The 16,600-nt window shown below is 37.1% G+C and overlaps 1 protein-coding gene across 6 annotated transcripts in view; it reads left to right on the plus strand.

Annotated features, from left to right (window-relative positions):
- NFIB (nuclear factor I B) overlaps positions 1-16,600 on the plus strand; it is a 436,458-nt gene that overhangs the window by 417,383 nt on the left and 2,475 nt on the right. For all 6 annotated transcript variants that reach the window (XM_032392327.1, XM_032392323.1, XM_032392326.1 and 3 more), the window contains one exon: positions 12,371-16,600. This exon is cut by the window's right edge and continues 2,475 nt beyond it. In XM_032392327.1, coding sequence (XP_032248218.1) covers positions 12,371-12,500 — 130 coding nt within the window. In that variant the 3' untranslated portion in view covers positions 12,501-16,600. The remainder of the gene's footprint in view (positions 1-12,370) is intronic.

Genomic DNA, 16,600 nt, shown 5'->3' on the forward strand with positions numbered 1-16,600 from the left:
TTATTTAAATAGTCTTAATAAGATTATGAATTAAATCCAATGAAAATGTCTTATTTAAGTGGTCTTAATTATTTTTAAGTTAATTTAATTGGATTTGATAACACCATGTTTGGATTTATTTGATTAAATAACTTCCTGATAGTCCATGTTCTCTCTGTCAGTCAGCAAAAGGACTCTGTCTGCGTATAAACCTTACCATATTGATAAGAATTGCAAATCAGATGAAGTCTACTCATGTTTTTAAATGTGGCTACAGCTGTGTGAACTTCTAAATCTGTGGATTGTCGATTGACATTTACTTCTCTAAAGTAGGCTAGCACCTCTATAAAGAACATTAAAGCCAAATAAAGATATAAGTTATTGGTGATTTGAAATATGACTGCACCCAGTTCCTAGTCATTTTTTGAATCAAAAGTTGATATCCCCGAAAGCGAAAAGGTGAGTGGACAATGAATCACCACAGAACACATGGATCTGAGTGAATTAATATGATGACTAAACCTAGTTCTTAGGAGAGCATTGTTCATGTTACAAAATTTCCTCTTGTTGAAAAAATTGGTGTGGTAACCAGCTTCAGGTTAGAAGGAGTTGGAAAGAAACTCAGAACTCATTTTGTAAAGATTTTTTTTCTTCCCCTCTCAAAGATAGTAACACTTTTTTGATTAATAGATAATGGGATATAGAGAATGGCTTTAATACTTCAAAAGGCTTTATAAAGGTAGCTTCTGGGTTTATTCCGTTTTTATCATGATTCAGAAGGCACGTCATTGATAATGGTGGCCATCACATTCATGCATTCAACAGGTGTTTATTGAATCTCTGTGGCAGGCTGTCCCAAATGCTGGGTGACTGATACAGGTTCTCACAGTTCTGAAAACCTAAGTATCCTGCAGTTTACAATAAATATGCTCAAACAAGACAGCAATTTTTTTTAATAGGACCCTAATAGTAGAGTCCATATCTGATAATACAGATAGGCCATGTCTGTGGCACAGCATATTCATAACATATTCATGGCTTATAGTTTGTGCTCTGTGCTTATTTATGAAGCTTCGTGTGCTTTTTTTTTTTTTCTAGAAAAGATACTGAAAAAGGAAATCATAAACTTCTGCGATACTACTACTATTAAGGCAGACAACAGACATCTAAAATCATCAGGGCACTGCTGCAGCTTTAAAATTATCTGATTAAATTGAAAATATCTGAGCAATGTAGAGCCCTTCAACCAGAGAATTAAATAATCTGCCTTTGTCATAATGGAATAATAAAGAAACCATCAGGCTATTTTTGTGGTGGTTGTTGCTTTTTGTTTTCAACAAAAGGCAATCCCTGGAGACTTCCTAGTAGAAAAGGGCAAAGCTAAGAAGGTGTTTGGGTTTTGCTCTGTGTTTTGGCTTTGCTTCGTTTTATTTTGTTTTGATTGTTGTTTGTTGCCATTTCTTTCTTAGTACAATCCCTTGTCCGTGGTGGCCTCCCTTTCTGCTTTAAGCCCATCCTCCTGTAGACGTGTTTCCAGGTCACAAGCAGCACCTTGGGCAGGACTGGAAACGGCAGTCCTGCGGAGCTGGGCCACTGTAATCAAAGCTGGAAGATTTCCTCCATCCCCCTCCCCCTCGGCCCCGCCCCCACTCCTGCGGAGAAACAGTCCCTTAGGAACCGCGGCAGACTCCATCGGAAAGTTTTCACAGACTTATTTAGGTTGCAACCCTGAAGGTGTTTTGTTGTTTTGACCTTAGAATTTTGTGAGCCCTGTGTGTGCGCGCGCGCGTGTGTGTGTGTGTGTGTTTTGCTTGCACCTTGAAAACGTGAGTTTTTCTGTCCAACCCAAAGGTTACTGCAGCTAACCCAGAGTGAAATGCGTTGGGGAAGGGCTCATTTCTTGAGTCAGGAGGGGCTCAGCTCCGGGGAGGGTAATAGGTGATGAGTTGCTGACGCTGTTCTGTTGCGTCTGCGCTTTGTCCTCCGATGTGGACAAATTACACTGCGGCATATGTGAGTTATGTAGGTATAAACAAACATAGCAGTTAACTCCCTGACTGGCTTTCTTTTTTTGAAACTATAGCCTGAACATGGCTTGTACTATCAAGTATGAAAGAGCAATATAATTGAATGAAAAAGAAAGCCGAAGGACAATCCAAGAATAATATAAACATTAGTTATTTTAAAACATTGGAGGAGGTGCTTTATGCAAAAGAGCAACTGGATTTATTGTTTCATTCCCTCTTCTCTGCCTTCACCCTTTCAAGAGAAGCAAAGCCACAAGTGAGTGGCTGTATGTGTCTGATGGCTTATATAAACATAGAAGAAGCCTTCAGATGGCTAAAATAAACATGCGCGTGTTACTGAAGGATATGTTTACACAAACCATTTGCTCAGCCTCTGAAATAATGAATAAATGAAGATTCCACTGAAATAATTGGAAGGATTTTTGTGTCTCTGCTGATGCCATAATTGAATGGCACCAAAGAGACTTTTATCAGGTACTTTCCATGTTACATGTGTTAGCAGTTCCTTTCTCTGAGTTGAATACTTCATTCTGTAGTTACTTTACACGTGTTTTTGTAAGAAATTGTCGTTTATTACTGCAATTCTAAAAGAGTCGCTTGATTTCCCAGGAGAAATTTAGCAGCCAGTAAAGATTATTTGGATCTGGTTGGTCAGGAGAGGGAGGGCAAAAAGGAAGGAGTAAGAGCATTCATTCCATACATAGAACCCTATTTGCATAACACTGTCCTCAACCATTTACCATCTCCGTTGCTTTGTCCATAAACCGTTCTTTGTAAAATATACGTCCTCAATGGTAGAAGGATGAAGATTTAAACAAAAATAATCTTCGATATTGGGTTGCAAACCATGTTTGTATGCAAATACATATATGATGTATACACACGCGTGTGCGGATGCGCGTGCATAAATGTGGGTATACACATGTATGTGCATGTGTCTACACACATACCTAGACATAGGGCACATATATGGTAAGGACAGTATGTTTCCTGTCCTTAGGTAGTATCAAGAGTTAACTCTTCTTTCAACGTTACACTTAGAGCATCCCTACAAATTCACTAGGTTAGCATTTCCTGCTTTCAGTTTGTTATCTTGACAACAGCTGGGTTGTTCCTGGAGTTCCTGGGGGGAGCTTTATTCTCAGAGTGCTGAATTTCCTTTTCAGCTGTCAGCTCAAAAGTGTGTTCAAAATGTTCAACTTCTTACTCACCATTCTGGGCCCCTAGCACCACTCTGGGACTATGATAGAAATGCTGATAAGGTAGATGAATGGAAGCATCTTTGGTTTGAGGAGGAGGAGAATTGCAGAAGCCAAAAATGCACATGTCCGTTGTTTGGTAGTGGGGTTACTGACTAGTGTTGTTCTTTGCATCTGAGTATTCTTTCTAAAAGAACTGCTCCATTCCCATCAAAAAATCATTTGCACCTGTTCTGAAATAAAAAATGGCACCGTTCTCGAAAACAGCCTTGATATAGTGTTCACACACACACGCACAGTATCAGTGATCTGGCTGTTGAAAAATACATTGGGACTTGCTGTAGTTTTGCCTAACTTTCTCCATTTATAAAGAAAGATTTGCACAACACAACATTTCCTTTTTATCTAGGAAACTCTTCAGAACACTTCCTAAGAAATTAATTGTATTCCAGCCAGACTTGCATGCTGCCATCCCACAGGAAATGGGTCAGCAATCCATTAAGATGCCATTAGATAATCTAATTTGGAACTTAATCTCTAAATTAACCATGCTCCATACTTGAAGCATACTTGAGAGAAAGAAAAAAGTTTACGTTTGAATCGATAGGGGAGCTGAAGCGTGAAGAAGGCTGTTTGTTTTTTCTGTAGCTGTGGTCACGTCTCAAGCCGTCTGGTAACCAGGAGAAACCAGACATGATGTAATTCCAGATTGAACTTGAACTTCAGGGACTTAGGATAGGGGAACAATGGACCATAGGAATCAATAATGTCCATTTTCCACATGATTATGTTTGGAGCTTTAAGTTAACCTTTATGGGAGAAGCAGCAGGATCTGCAGTGTGACCAAAATGAGATGATCCAGAGACAAGATGTTAGAGGAAAGAAAACAACTTTTTCCGTGATATTTTCTGAGCAGCACTGCAGATTCCAGCAGGATTAGAAAAGTTCCCGCTCTGCAGTAAACCGGTGGCCTGTTCAGAGCACTCTTTGTTCGCTTAGGTAGGACAAACTTAATCTTATGTTTCCTGTCAGATGATTTTTGGCTGCGCTACGGGAGAGGGAGGAGCATGGTTCAGAAAATTCCCAAACGTAAACCTTGCTGATTAACCCTTTGCAATGAAAGACGCACATTAAACACCTACTTTATTTGAAGATGTTTTACGTAAAGCGCCATATTTACATATGTATTACGTCCGCGAGGAGTCCGCGCCCTCAGCAGCCAACGCCCCTTTTATTAAGTGACCTTTTTGATTTTCCTGTTTGCAGGGCTGTGAGTAGGTAGGTCGTGAATTTTTAGCCATATTTACTTAGATAACAGAGCATAGGAATGAGTAAATGTACTCATAAACATGAGAAAAAAGAAAAGGCAGGAAAGCCTGTTTGAGTTCAAGAAATGGCAGAACACGAATTTTGAATACTCGCCAACTGTTGAAAGTTACAATTATTCTCTCCTTTGTTAATTCTCGTTTTACGTGAAGGAAGGTCTTTTGGGGTTTTTTGTGTTTTTTTTTTCCTTTTGCACATGTGATTCTTTCTGCACCTATATTAGCAGGCATGCTTTAAAACTGTGTTCAGTTCCCTAATCACTTGTGATTTTATGACTCGGAATTCAGATACAAATAAGTTCTGTTATTTAGAGGTGAAATTGTACAATTTTGTACATTACAAATGAACGCTGATTTTTGCTTTTAATGAAAATCACTTGGGAAAGAATCGCTTTTTGCTTTTGTATAAAACTTACATTTCTTTTTAACTTAGTATGCCTTGGGTGATTTTCTCTAGTGAAAGGCACTATTTGGGAGCACTATTTTTGTGGAGAATTTTGTCTGCTGTTGAAGACTCACATATGCTAATAAGGGGAGCAGTAGTACTTGTAACAATAGCATTGAAAGGAACCCAGGGATAGAGAGGAATACAGACTAGAGAAAGGATGGAAACCCACATGTAGGGTTCTCGGCTGTAGTACAGTCTGTGGGAGGAGATCAGATAATTACTGTGAGCCTGATGATGCTATATTTTTTAATTGGCTGAAACCTCCCACAGCTACATAAGTCGTTACATATGTATGCATGTGTGTACTGTAATTTATTTACAATTAGCCATCTTTGTAGTAATTCTCTATCTTTCATTTTCAGTTCTAAAACATGAAAAATAGCAAACATAATTTTTTAAAAAAATCTCCTTAACTTGGCCTATTTAGGGGAATTGTATTTTTCTTATGTCTAAAGTAAACATTTTAAGGAAATACATTCTTACTACTTTGAAGTATATAGGTTGCCTTGTTGAAGTGTCTTCTAGAATTTTTTAAGAGCTTTTTACTTAAAGAATACGGTAACTATAATGAGCACATTTTATCTTTAGCTGCAGTGGTCCAAACATAAGGGCTCTTCTTGCCCTGTGCTCTTCACTAGATAACATATTCACTGGCAGAAGTCATTATTTTACTTAGGAAATGCTAATACTCATGCATGGTAAAGTTAACATTCAATCCAGCATGCTCCAATAACGGAAACACATCTGAAACAATTGAATATAAATTAATGAGCTTTGATGGCCTACCGTTTTGATATGTTATTTCCAAAATCGTTGGTCCCCAAGGAGTAGCAATAAAGAAGGCTATTTACCTACTTAGTTAAGAAACAAATACGTTTCTTTTTCATTACTATGAAGTGCTATTGCTTGCAGTTAGAATAATTCCACAAACCACCTGCAGTTTATGATATTTGGTGTTTCCCAGAGAGCCCACAAGAGTACTTTGCAGTTCAGGTAAGAGCTGGCCAGGGAGCTTTCTGATATAGATTATTACAAATAGTAATAATCGCTAGAAATCATCTTGCATGCAAATAAGATCATTCAGATAGCAATAATGATCCTTAAAAGGGGGGGGGGGAATAAATCGAAGAAATCCAAGACCGGTGTAAAGCACTTTGTATATTTCACTTCTAGTGGGGCCTCATCTGCAGTGGGACTCAGTGAGCAGGTTACTGACATACAGCCACAGCTGTACGCACACAGTCAAAGGCAAATACTGTACTCAGCTGAAAAGAATCTGGAATCGGATAAATAAGATACAGTTATTTGTGTTGAGATTTGGACTCAAGAGTTATACTTCTCTGGGAGTCTCAGTGTGTCTGCATGATTTGGACCTTAATTCATAGCATCTCTTCTATAATTTAGGGATAATAGAAATTCTTGTCCAGTGATAAAAGTAAAGTGTGTTTCACAAAAGAGGAAGATGAGGTAAAGCCTAGTGGGTAAAAATGTAGATCCTAGAACCAGACTGCTAGAGTTCACATCCTGGCTTCTATGATGTCATAGCAACACGACTTGGGCAAAGCACTTAACTTCCTACTCCAGTTCCCTCATCTGTAAGATCAGAATGAAACTGGTGCTTTTCTCATAGATTCACTATGAGGATGGAAAATTCATAAAACAGTACCTGGCAAATAATGCACACCATCCTAGCAACAAGTAAATTTATTACATCCCATTTTTTGTTCTAATACATTAATGAATTCTTAAATATATTCTTATTATATAATAACATATAATAATTTTCACAACTTTTTTTTTTTTTTTAAGTAAGCTCTATGCGCCACATAGGGCTTGAACTCATGACCCCAAGATCAAGATTCCCATACTCTACCCACCGAGCCAGCTAGGTGCCCCCAACATAAAATAATTCTTAAATGTATAGGTGCTTAAATATCACCCATATATTCCTTCAACTGAGCCAGCATATTTTCCCAAGACACCGTCTATAGCATTTGCATTATGTCAAAATAAGCAGCCAGTCCAAATGCATACATACACAATCCAGGACAGCATGGCTTAATACTTAATTAACCTGCCCTTGATTGGTTTTTCCAGGTAGATTTTGGCTATTAATAGGGGAAATTGCTTATTGTGCATTTTGGGACAGATACTAATACCTGTGTGTTAATTATTGTAGCAATAAAATTAGGAGTATTTAGCTAAGGAAGTAAAAAACTTTTCTTGGGGATATTTAAAACAGGTGCAAAAGAATGAAAGGTAAATCCTTCTTCTCAGTTAAGGTCTTTATTTTATTTATTTTCCATGCTTTCTGGGCCATTGCTTATTTTTATTGCTGTCTATAAGTAATGTAGCTCCTAGTAGAGTTGAGGTATTCCTGAATATATAAAATTCTTTGTGCTTCATTCCTATAATATTTTTGTTAAGCTTCTTGAAAGAGTACTTACTACCTTTGAGGTAAATATGGTAGTCTTATGATTCAATCAGTATGTGAAATTTGAATGGGCAATATTATTACTCCCCTAAAAAGTATTAGTGAGCTGGATACTTTCACATTTTATAAAATGCTTGACAAATGGGTGACCCAACCCATTATCAGATAAACGCAGACTAGTAATAAATGAATTTTGCCATTCTTCAAATAGCTCTTATTTCAAGACATAGTTGGAGTGAAGTCTTTGACTTTGTTTCGTTTCTTACTCAACTTATTACTCCATATATGTTTATTTGGCACTCTGTGGTTCTTGGGTGGTTACTGAGGTAAAAGCCAAGGGCCCAATCCTTCTGGCCTAGAAGACACAGTCTTGCAAAAAGAAAGCACAACCATCAAATGTTGACTTGTCCAGAGCAATTTTCTCTTTCACTGAATGACACAGAGTCTATTTACTACTTGTAGGTGCAGACACCAACTACTTTATACAGTTTATCCAAGGATATGAAATATATCCTTCCTTTAAAAGGAAGAAGTGGGTATCTTTTTACCCCGTAATCCTCACCATAAGGTCACTCTAATACAACTTCAACTAGATTTGTTTTCAGAGGATATATATTGAATTTCAGAGTTGCTTAATCACCCAGATCAACCACGTATTTTGTGCACAAGTCTCCCGCACCACTATTTAGGTTATGATCCAGCTGTGTGGGGCATGGGAAATCCGCTGTCTCCTGAAGCAAATATTGCCTTCAAGAACTCTGTTCAAAAGTTCTTTCTAATCTAGGTGGACGTCTGACCTCCCAGGGAAACAGTATAATATAGTATGATATAGTATAATATAGTTAAATGGCCATGGGAATCAGAGCTGATTCATATCTGAGGTCTAGGTGGGTAACTTGGGGCAAGTTTAAACCTCAATTTTCTCATCTGTGCAGTGGGGATAATGGCAATTTCAAGAGTTCATTGAGAAAATCAAGGGAAAGAGCAAATGTGAAACACCCAGAATGGTATCTTGCTCATAGTAGGGCCTCCGGTTTTCTTTTGGAATTTTCTCCCTTTATGCTAATTCTTTCCACCTGAACTATACAGAACAAGTCTATATTTCTTTCCAACTCAACTGTTGTATCTTCCCTGTCTCCCTTCAGCTATTCCTCAAATGACATGATTTGGTGGGTTTCTTCATCAAAGAAATGTCATAGAGTTTGTTTCTCTTGAAGAGTGATGCCTAGAAGCAACACAATGCTTCAGAAATAGTCTGATTAGGATAAAATGGGCCGTCTCCTCCCATTAATGCATCTTAAGGTCAGAATAATTTGTTTCTTTGCTTCTTCCCTTTTTGGGGCAGCCACATCATGCATTTGGTGAGAATAATGTGAAAATAGTATCCATGATATCAGATATTTTATTTTTTAGAATTTTGATGTAACTTGTATCTGTTCTGTGTATAAGGAAATATCTCATTATATACATAGAGTAGAAGTTGTTAGGGTGAATTCTTCTTTGTGTTAAGGTATAGTCAAAATCTCTTTTTTGCTTTTTTCGTGCCTGGTTTTTTAAAGTACTTTATATTCTTTTCCTTTTTTAATGGTATAACCTATATATATTTTCTAAAGATGTGCTTTCAACTTTTAGTCATGCTTATCTTCTGTTTGCCTAAAGAAAATGTGATTTGGCAATGGAGAATGGAATGAAAGCAAAGTCTGTGCATGTTTGAAGATCTATTGCTGAAGTAGCTTAACTTGACCTTGAATATTTTGAGATCTTTCAGTTATGTTCGCACATCTCTTAATACATAGAGGCACAGATTATTGGATTGGACAAAGGATAATTCTCACTCCATTATGAATTAAGACTCTTAAACACTTCACATATAACTAGTTTTGTATGTGGAGATAAATATGAATATGTGTGTTTATTTTACCCATACTGGTGATCAGCAGCATTGATTTATATAGAGGGAGTTATATATGTAAAAAGCACAGTTACCTGAAAAACTATGCAGTTTGAGACATTCTCTTTTTGAGGTGAAATGATATAGGTTATTTTGTTTGATTAAACTCTTTTTTATATTGTTATCATAATCTTTGAATTTGTTTTACCAGATTCTTTTCAATGACTACCAAAAAGCTCTAAGAAATGTCTGTGCCTTATAGTTCTGAACCTAACCTATAAATTGGCAATAAGAGACTTGTAAAACTCATATATGAGGTCTGCATAGTGTTAATGTTTGAGATTTATTTCCCCCCAAAGGTTCATAAACAGTATTGACAAATATATTGCACACTGCAATTTTGACATGGTCATAATGTAGGATGGGAGGTTTGAAAAGTTTAAGTAAACATCTAAATTGAATTTGTTAGATGTTCTGCAGCAAGAGTCCTGTTAGTTGCTAGCATCAATTTGTTTTTATTGAGCATTTTCCAAAGAATAATACATGTCTCTTTTTAGAACCACATAAGAAAGCTATTGCAAAATAAACCCCAAATTCTTGTCTTTTCTGCCATCAGTTAGAGAGACTTCTCCATTCAAAGACTCACATCTATTTTCAATCATTAAAATATACTTTATTTTCCTAAAGAATGCAATCTCTAAATGACTTTCCAGAGCCCATTGAATTTGGGACTCGCTTTTGCAAAGTGATTTGCTGGTTGTTGACACTGTCTTTTACTGTCAGGGATCATCAATTTGAGCTAGTCTTTCTGTTTTTCATACATGCTTCCCATTTTGGGTTAAAAATAATGGATACCTGTTTTTGTAATTTATTTTATTAGCTAAGAAGTAATTAGCATTAGCTATAGCCAGACTCTACAGGGAATTGACAAGACGGTCATTTTCTTTATGGAGCTTACCTTTCAGTCGCTAAGATAATCACAGCTACAGGTGACTATGCTATGAAGTAATAACTACTCTCACAGTACTGCGTCACAGAGCGCCGTGAACGTGCGGGCGAGGGGAAAATAGCTTTCATGATGGATCGTGTAACATTTTCTCCCAATCGATCATGCAAAGCACAGAAACAGAGATGTGTGTGGGAAGAGAGAAATATGTGAAAATAATTAAGTCTCTTGGAAAAGGTTTCAGTAACAACTATTCTAATTCTTGAGAATTATGACTTTTAAACAGGTAACGAGGACATACCTTTTTATTTTGAATTATTCCTCGTTCGAACTCTTATTCAATTATTCCTCCATCTTTAATTTTTGTTAATACCAAACGTCTATAATTTTAAGCCAATTTTCTTTTTATGGGGGGCCAAATCACATGGTATTTGTGGACATACGTGATGATTATGAACCCCATTTTTTAAAAATACAGAGTTCTGTGGGATTGGGAACACTTAAGTGATTTGTTTGTGTATCCAAAAATTTATTGAACATCCATCCTGTGCTGGTATTATATTAAATGGAGAGCAAAAAAAGAGATGGACTTTGCTATCGTGGAGCTCAGAGTCTAATCATAAAATCCCTCCAGCATGAAATTTTTCCGTTGAATTATCAACTCAGAAATATGCACTTAGACATGTACTAATAAGACACATTTTGTGTGGAGATATCACCAGAGTAAAAGAAGTTATATACATAGGTATATATATATGTGTGTATATATATACATATATTAGTGTGTGTATATATATATATATATATATACACACATATATATATATATCTCAGGTTCTTCTTTTAATCCAGGCTTTTTGTTTGTTTGTTTACAAAGTTGTTCTTCAAGTTAATATCCCATAAAGGTTTTTTGTACCTTTGGTCTTCATGTATGAAAAAATGAGATTGTCTAGGTTGATATCTACAATAATAGTATCCATCTCACCTCATGGTTTCAAAAGTAAAGGATACTACATTAAATTTAAAACATTGAAATGATGTCTCCAAGTCAGGCCATGACAAAACAGGCTATGGAATTACCAGTTTGATGTTTTCTTGGTTCGTGATGATTTATGCAGCTATTAATTAGCTGCCATTCGTTCTGAGTGGAGTGTTGAAACAGACAATGGTCTGATTAGGTATCCTGTCAAAATGTATGGTGTGCAGGGTTGTTTTGTGATCTGCAGATCTCAGGTTATTTTCCTCCAGATGATAACTTGTTTAATGAGAGATTACAATGAGTAATGGTAGCAATGAGAGAGCTGTTCCTCAAGTTTTTTTAAACAGCCCCAGATGCCACAGAGGTGAAAGGAGAGTTGGTTGGAGGGGGACAAAAACCTGGCCCTCTTGCTCCCTCCAGCGCCCCTCCCTCCCACCCACCCCTCCCAGCTCTCCAGACACAGAACAGCTGATGGCGGGGACAGGGAGTGTCCAGGCCTCTGGTGCCAGCATTTCAAATGACATATTATGTACTGGCCTTCTTTAAAAATGTATTTTTCTCTTATTGTGAGGAAAAAGGAAATCTTTCATGACAGCTTTCAGTTGTATTCAGTCAATAAGCAGGTGAAACACTGAAACCCATCTTATCACTGAATTGCTTATGAATTGAAAGTAAAGCAGGATCAGAGTATAACTGGCAAACCATTGTGGATTTGCTGCTTTCTTTTTCCTTTTCTTTCTTTCTTTCTTTCTTTCTTTCTTTCTTTCTTTCTTTCTTTCTTTCTTTCTTTCTTTTTCTTTCTTTTCTTTCTTCCTTCCTTCCTTCCTTTCTTCCTTCATCAAAGTAGATCAGATATTTTAGGAATACGCCCAATCAGAGTTCAACAGTTGTGTGTAAGCCCAACTTGAATTTCTCCTGCCTCACCATTAGCCTTACCTTCCATGAAAGAAATAGACCATGTAGTGTATGTACCTATAATATTTATAATTAGCACAGTAATCTCATATGAAACTGTAATATGGAAAAAAGTTGTAGTAGTAATTTGATGCCTGTGGAATTTATATTTCTAATATCGTTGTAGATGTTAACGTTGTGTTTCTTCTTTTTCTCTTCCCTCCCTCCTGCTCCTCTCCTGTCAACAGTCCTGGTACCTGGGCTAGCTTGGTTCCTTTCCAAGTATCAAATAGGACACCCATCCTACCGGCAAATGTCCAAAATTACGGTTTGAACATAATCGGAGAACCTTTCCTTCAAGCAGAAACGAGCAACTGAAGGAAAATGAAATACAACAGTAGTTTAAGAAATTTAAAAAAAAAAAAAAAGGAAAAGAGGAAGACTGGACAAAACAAAACAAAACAAACAAAAGGGAGAAAGGAAAGCAACTGAAGAAAGAAGATATATAGACCAGCAATTGCAGCACTTACAATCACTAATTCCCTTAAGGTTGAAACTGTAATGACATAAAAAAGGGTCGATGATATTTCGCTGATGGTAGATCGCAGCCCCTGCAACGTACGTAGCCTTTGTTACATGAAGTCCGCTGGGAAATAGATGTTCTGTCTCTATGACAATATATTTTAACTGACTTTCTAGATGCCTTAATATTTGCATGATAAGCTAGTTTTATTGGTTTAGTATTCTTGTTGTTTACGCATGGAATCACTATTCCTGGTTATCTCACCAACGAAGGCTAGGAGGCGGCATCAGACGTGCTGGGTGACCGAGCCATGAGCCAGCCATTTTCTAAGCACTCTGATTTCTAAAAGTTAAAAAAATATATATATAAAATCTCTGTAGCCTTTAGTTATCAGTACAGATTTATTAAATTTTGGCCCTTAACCCAGCCTTTTCCAGTGTGTAACCCAGTTTGAAACCTTAAAAAAAAAAAGAAAGAAAAAAGAAAAGAAAAAAAAAGAAAAAAAAGAAAAAAGGAAAAAAAAAACAGTTTGAACACAAAGGCTCTATGGAAGAAATGCCTCTATGTAGGTGAAGTGTTATCTCTGCATGCAACAGTAAAAATTAATATAATATTTTCCCCACAAAAGAAACACTTAACAGAGGCAAGTGCAATTTATAAATTTATATCTAAAGGGGAATCATGATTATAAGTCCTTCAGCCCTTGGACTCTAAATTGAGGGGATTAAAAAGAATTTAAAATAATTTTGAACGAATTTATTTTCCCCTCAGTTTTTGAGGGCATTAAAAAGGCATTAAATCAAGACAAATCATGTGCTTGAGAAAAAAAAAATTAATGAAAACACAGCACTTATGTTGGTTTAGCTGCAGCCTCCTTGGAGGTAGGATTTATTTATTTAAAATTACTGGTTGCATCAAGAACCCATAGGGTGTACGTACAAAAGGTTCTATAAAATCTGCATTACAGAGACAAAGAGGCAGGCAAATCCATGTCACAAGGGTAAAGCTTACAGTTTACAAACTGGGAACGCCAGGGTGTAGGATATAAAAACGCACTCTTGAGAAAACAGATGTAATGAGGGTGCTGAAAACTTGCATGGTGCTTTCAGACATTAGCCTTGTTCAACAAATTTCTTGTATTGACAGATCTGTAGTGTGCATGGGCAGACACATTTTGCCTCTATGTCTCTTAAAATTTTAATTAAAAATACTCTTTCCAGTAATCCTAATTTGCACGAAGATATAATGTCCACATTACGTGCCTTGCCTTGAAATCTAAAAACAAAAAAAAAACAAAAAAAAAAACAAAAAAGTGACATCACTACACTTGTTTTGCTGCATTTATTATCATTTTAAATCTTTACCATTTTTATGACAAAATATTTTGTACTCCAGACGAAGAAAAATGTGTGACATCATGGATTTTTTAGACAGTTATACCTTTATCTCACATTTATAAAGCATATCATGGCTGTGTATAGTTGCCGCTTAAAAATTGTAATCGACCAGCAATATTTTCAGTATTTTGGTGTTTTTTCTATTAACCTTTCATGTTTTTCATCTTCCAATTAATATTTGGGGGGGAGGGGTTTCAAATTTATACGAATTATGCAATACCAAGTTTTGCCTATGTAGGTAGTGCTTTTAGCTGTATTGGTTATTATAGGTAAGTACACAGATTTAAAAAAAAAAAAATAATGTATGCTTTTTTTTGTTTGTTTGTTTTAATTGACCAAAGTGGGTACTGCTATTTTTGCAGTGTGATGAGGTCCTTTGTGTACTGAGAGATGGACAGGGGATTTTTTTTAATATACATATATATATATTCTGGGGTGGGTGGGAGGATTTTTAACACTTTACAGTGTAGCTGTGAAGCAGGGCACCCTGAGACGGGCCTGGGCTGCAAATCGACTGTTCTGTCTACTGTGACAAACTTCAACTTACACAGGTTCCCCCTTCTCTAACTTCCCACCTGGGGTGCAAGCTGAACTCCTTTCTGGTTTTTGTAACAACAGAAATCGTAAGAACAAGTGAACACAAAAAATTCTCCTGGAGGCAGACTTGGCTTAAAACAAACTGTCATATCTTTTTTTGTTTTGTTTTGTTTTGTTTTGTTTTGTTTTGTTGGTTTTGTTTCTTGGTTTTTTTTGGTGGTGGTGGTGGTGGTGGTGGTAGTTTTTCTGGAAAGTTCCGGATCCACAGTGGAGAGTGAGCCTGTCTCATATTTGGCAAAAATATTGGTGGAAGAATCCACATAGCGGAGGTTTCACGCTTTGGGGGTTTAACACATGAATCTGTTTTCTCCTAAAAAACCCATCATCCAGCGGAGGGAGTGCTCCCACATTCTTTCTCCACCACTTCTCTTCCCCCATTTCTTCCTTTCGTTGATGGTAGTGGATGATTTACCTGTGACTCACTACTTCAAATGGATGGCAGTGCACTTGGGGTTTTTTTTTTTCTTTTTTTTTTTTTAATACATCCAGAGGATTGCTATATTAAATGTATTTGGACTTCTAGATTAAAATCAAAGTTCAGTTTTTAAGGAACAAAAAATTTAGTAAATCTTGTTACGTTTTCATTTTACCTGCCCTTTTAAACGGAGAACCAGAGCAGAAGGGAAATGTAGAATTTTCAGAAATTAATGTTCCTGTGGACGAATTAAGCCCATTAGATGCTGATGGGATTTTTTTAAGGGATGGTGCCTCAAATACATATTTGATTTAGTTTCCCCTGAGGGCTAGTGGGTGAAGGGAGGCTGGTTTTATTTTGCTCTTACACCCCTCCCCCAGCCCCCCATCCCCATTGAGGCAATTCATTACTAGAAGGAAAATCTTTCAGAATTAGTGACACATGGAGGACTGTCTTGAGGAGCCCCCTGACCCCCTTCCCCCAGGCCACGGCCTAATAAAATAAACTGTCCATTGTTCTCACAGCATATGATTTAATAATGAATACTTTAGAACAATGCTTATGGGTCTAGAATTGTATTTGATTAGCCCATTCAGTCTGATAGCCCCCATGCCGAATAGCACAGCAGGATCCTAGCCACGCAAGTTGGAAAGTAAGTCCAATCATTTCTGTGATACTTGCCCTGATACGAAACAGCTCATCTCAGCCAAGCTCTTCATGTATCTTTGACCTAGTAGGTGAACAAATCGAACCTCACAGGACTCGCAGTATTTTTTAAGGGCAGACTCACTCTCTGTCTTTTTTTTTTCTTTTTTTTTTTTTTTTTGCCAGAGAATGAGCAGTTCTAGCTAAGTCAGTTACACACTGTGGGTATTCCTGCCTGCCTCTTGAATACAAAGGCCTAGTTCAAGTGTTGCTTTTTGGTTTTTTTTTTAATCCATTTTTTTTTTCTCCTTTCCTTTTGTGAGAAAACTATTAAAGATACTACTATCTGTAGAAAATCTCAAATCCCATTTTTCGGCCTCCTCCTCTTTTACCAGGAAGTATATCTTCTGACTAAGGGCCCCACTCTTGCAGATCTTGCACGCCCCTCCCTTCCCCAGAACTGCAGAGCTTCAGGATGGCGAAGGTCACCCAAGGGCATCAGGAGGTCACCTGCCCCCCTGTGTCTTCGGCGGCGGCGCTGTTTAGCCGTCCCTTTGCGTGGCTTTGCGGCCACCACTCACAGTGCCTCTGAAGTTTCCTCTGGAGTGACATGAGCGTTGGAGGCTTGTCTAAGGGAAAAAAAATAAAATGAATAAATAAATAAAAGGCAGTGAAGGAGACTGTACATAAAGACATGGCAAGAATCTTAATTATAGCAATATAGTTATGGGGTAATGTTCGGGTGGGCAGCTCCATTAAAAAAAAAATATGTGAATGAATCTGTGAAGCTGCAAAGTAGCAAGAAGAGCGAAGGATCTTCTTAACGAACCGCCTACCTTGTAGACAGTAATTTGTACACTGTATAGTTTTGTTAAGAATTTTTTTTTAAATTAAAATTCCC

The sequence above is a fragment of the Phoca vitulina genome, unplaced genomic scaffold, assembly GCF_004348235.1.
Source record: "Phoca vitulina isolate PV1807 unplaced genomic scaffold, GSC_HSeal_1.0 scaffold67, whole genome shotgun sequence".
Classification (NCBI taxonomy): Eukaryota; Metazoa; Chordata; class Mammalia; order Carnivora; family Phocidae; genus Phoca; species Phoca vitulina.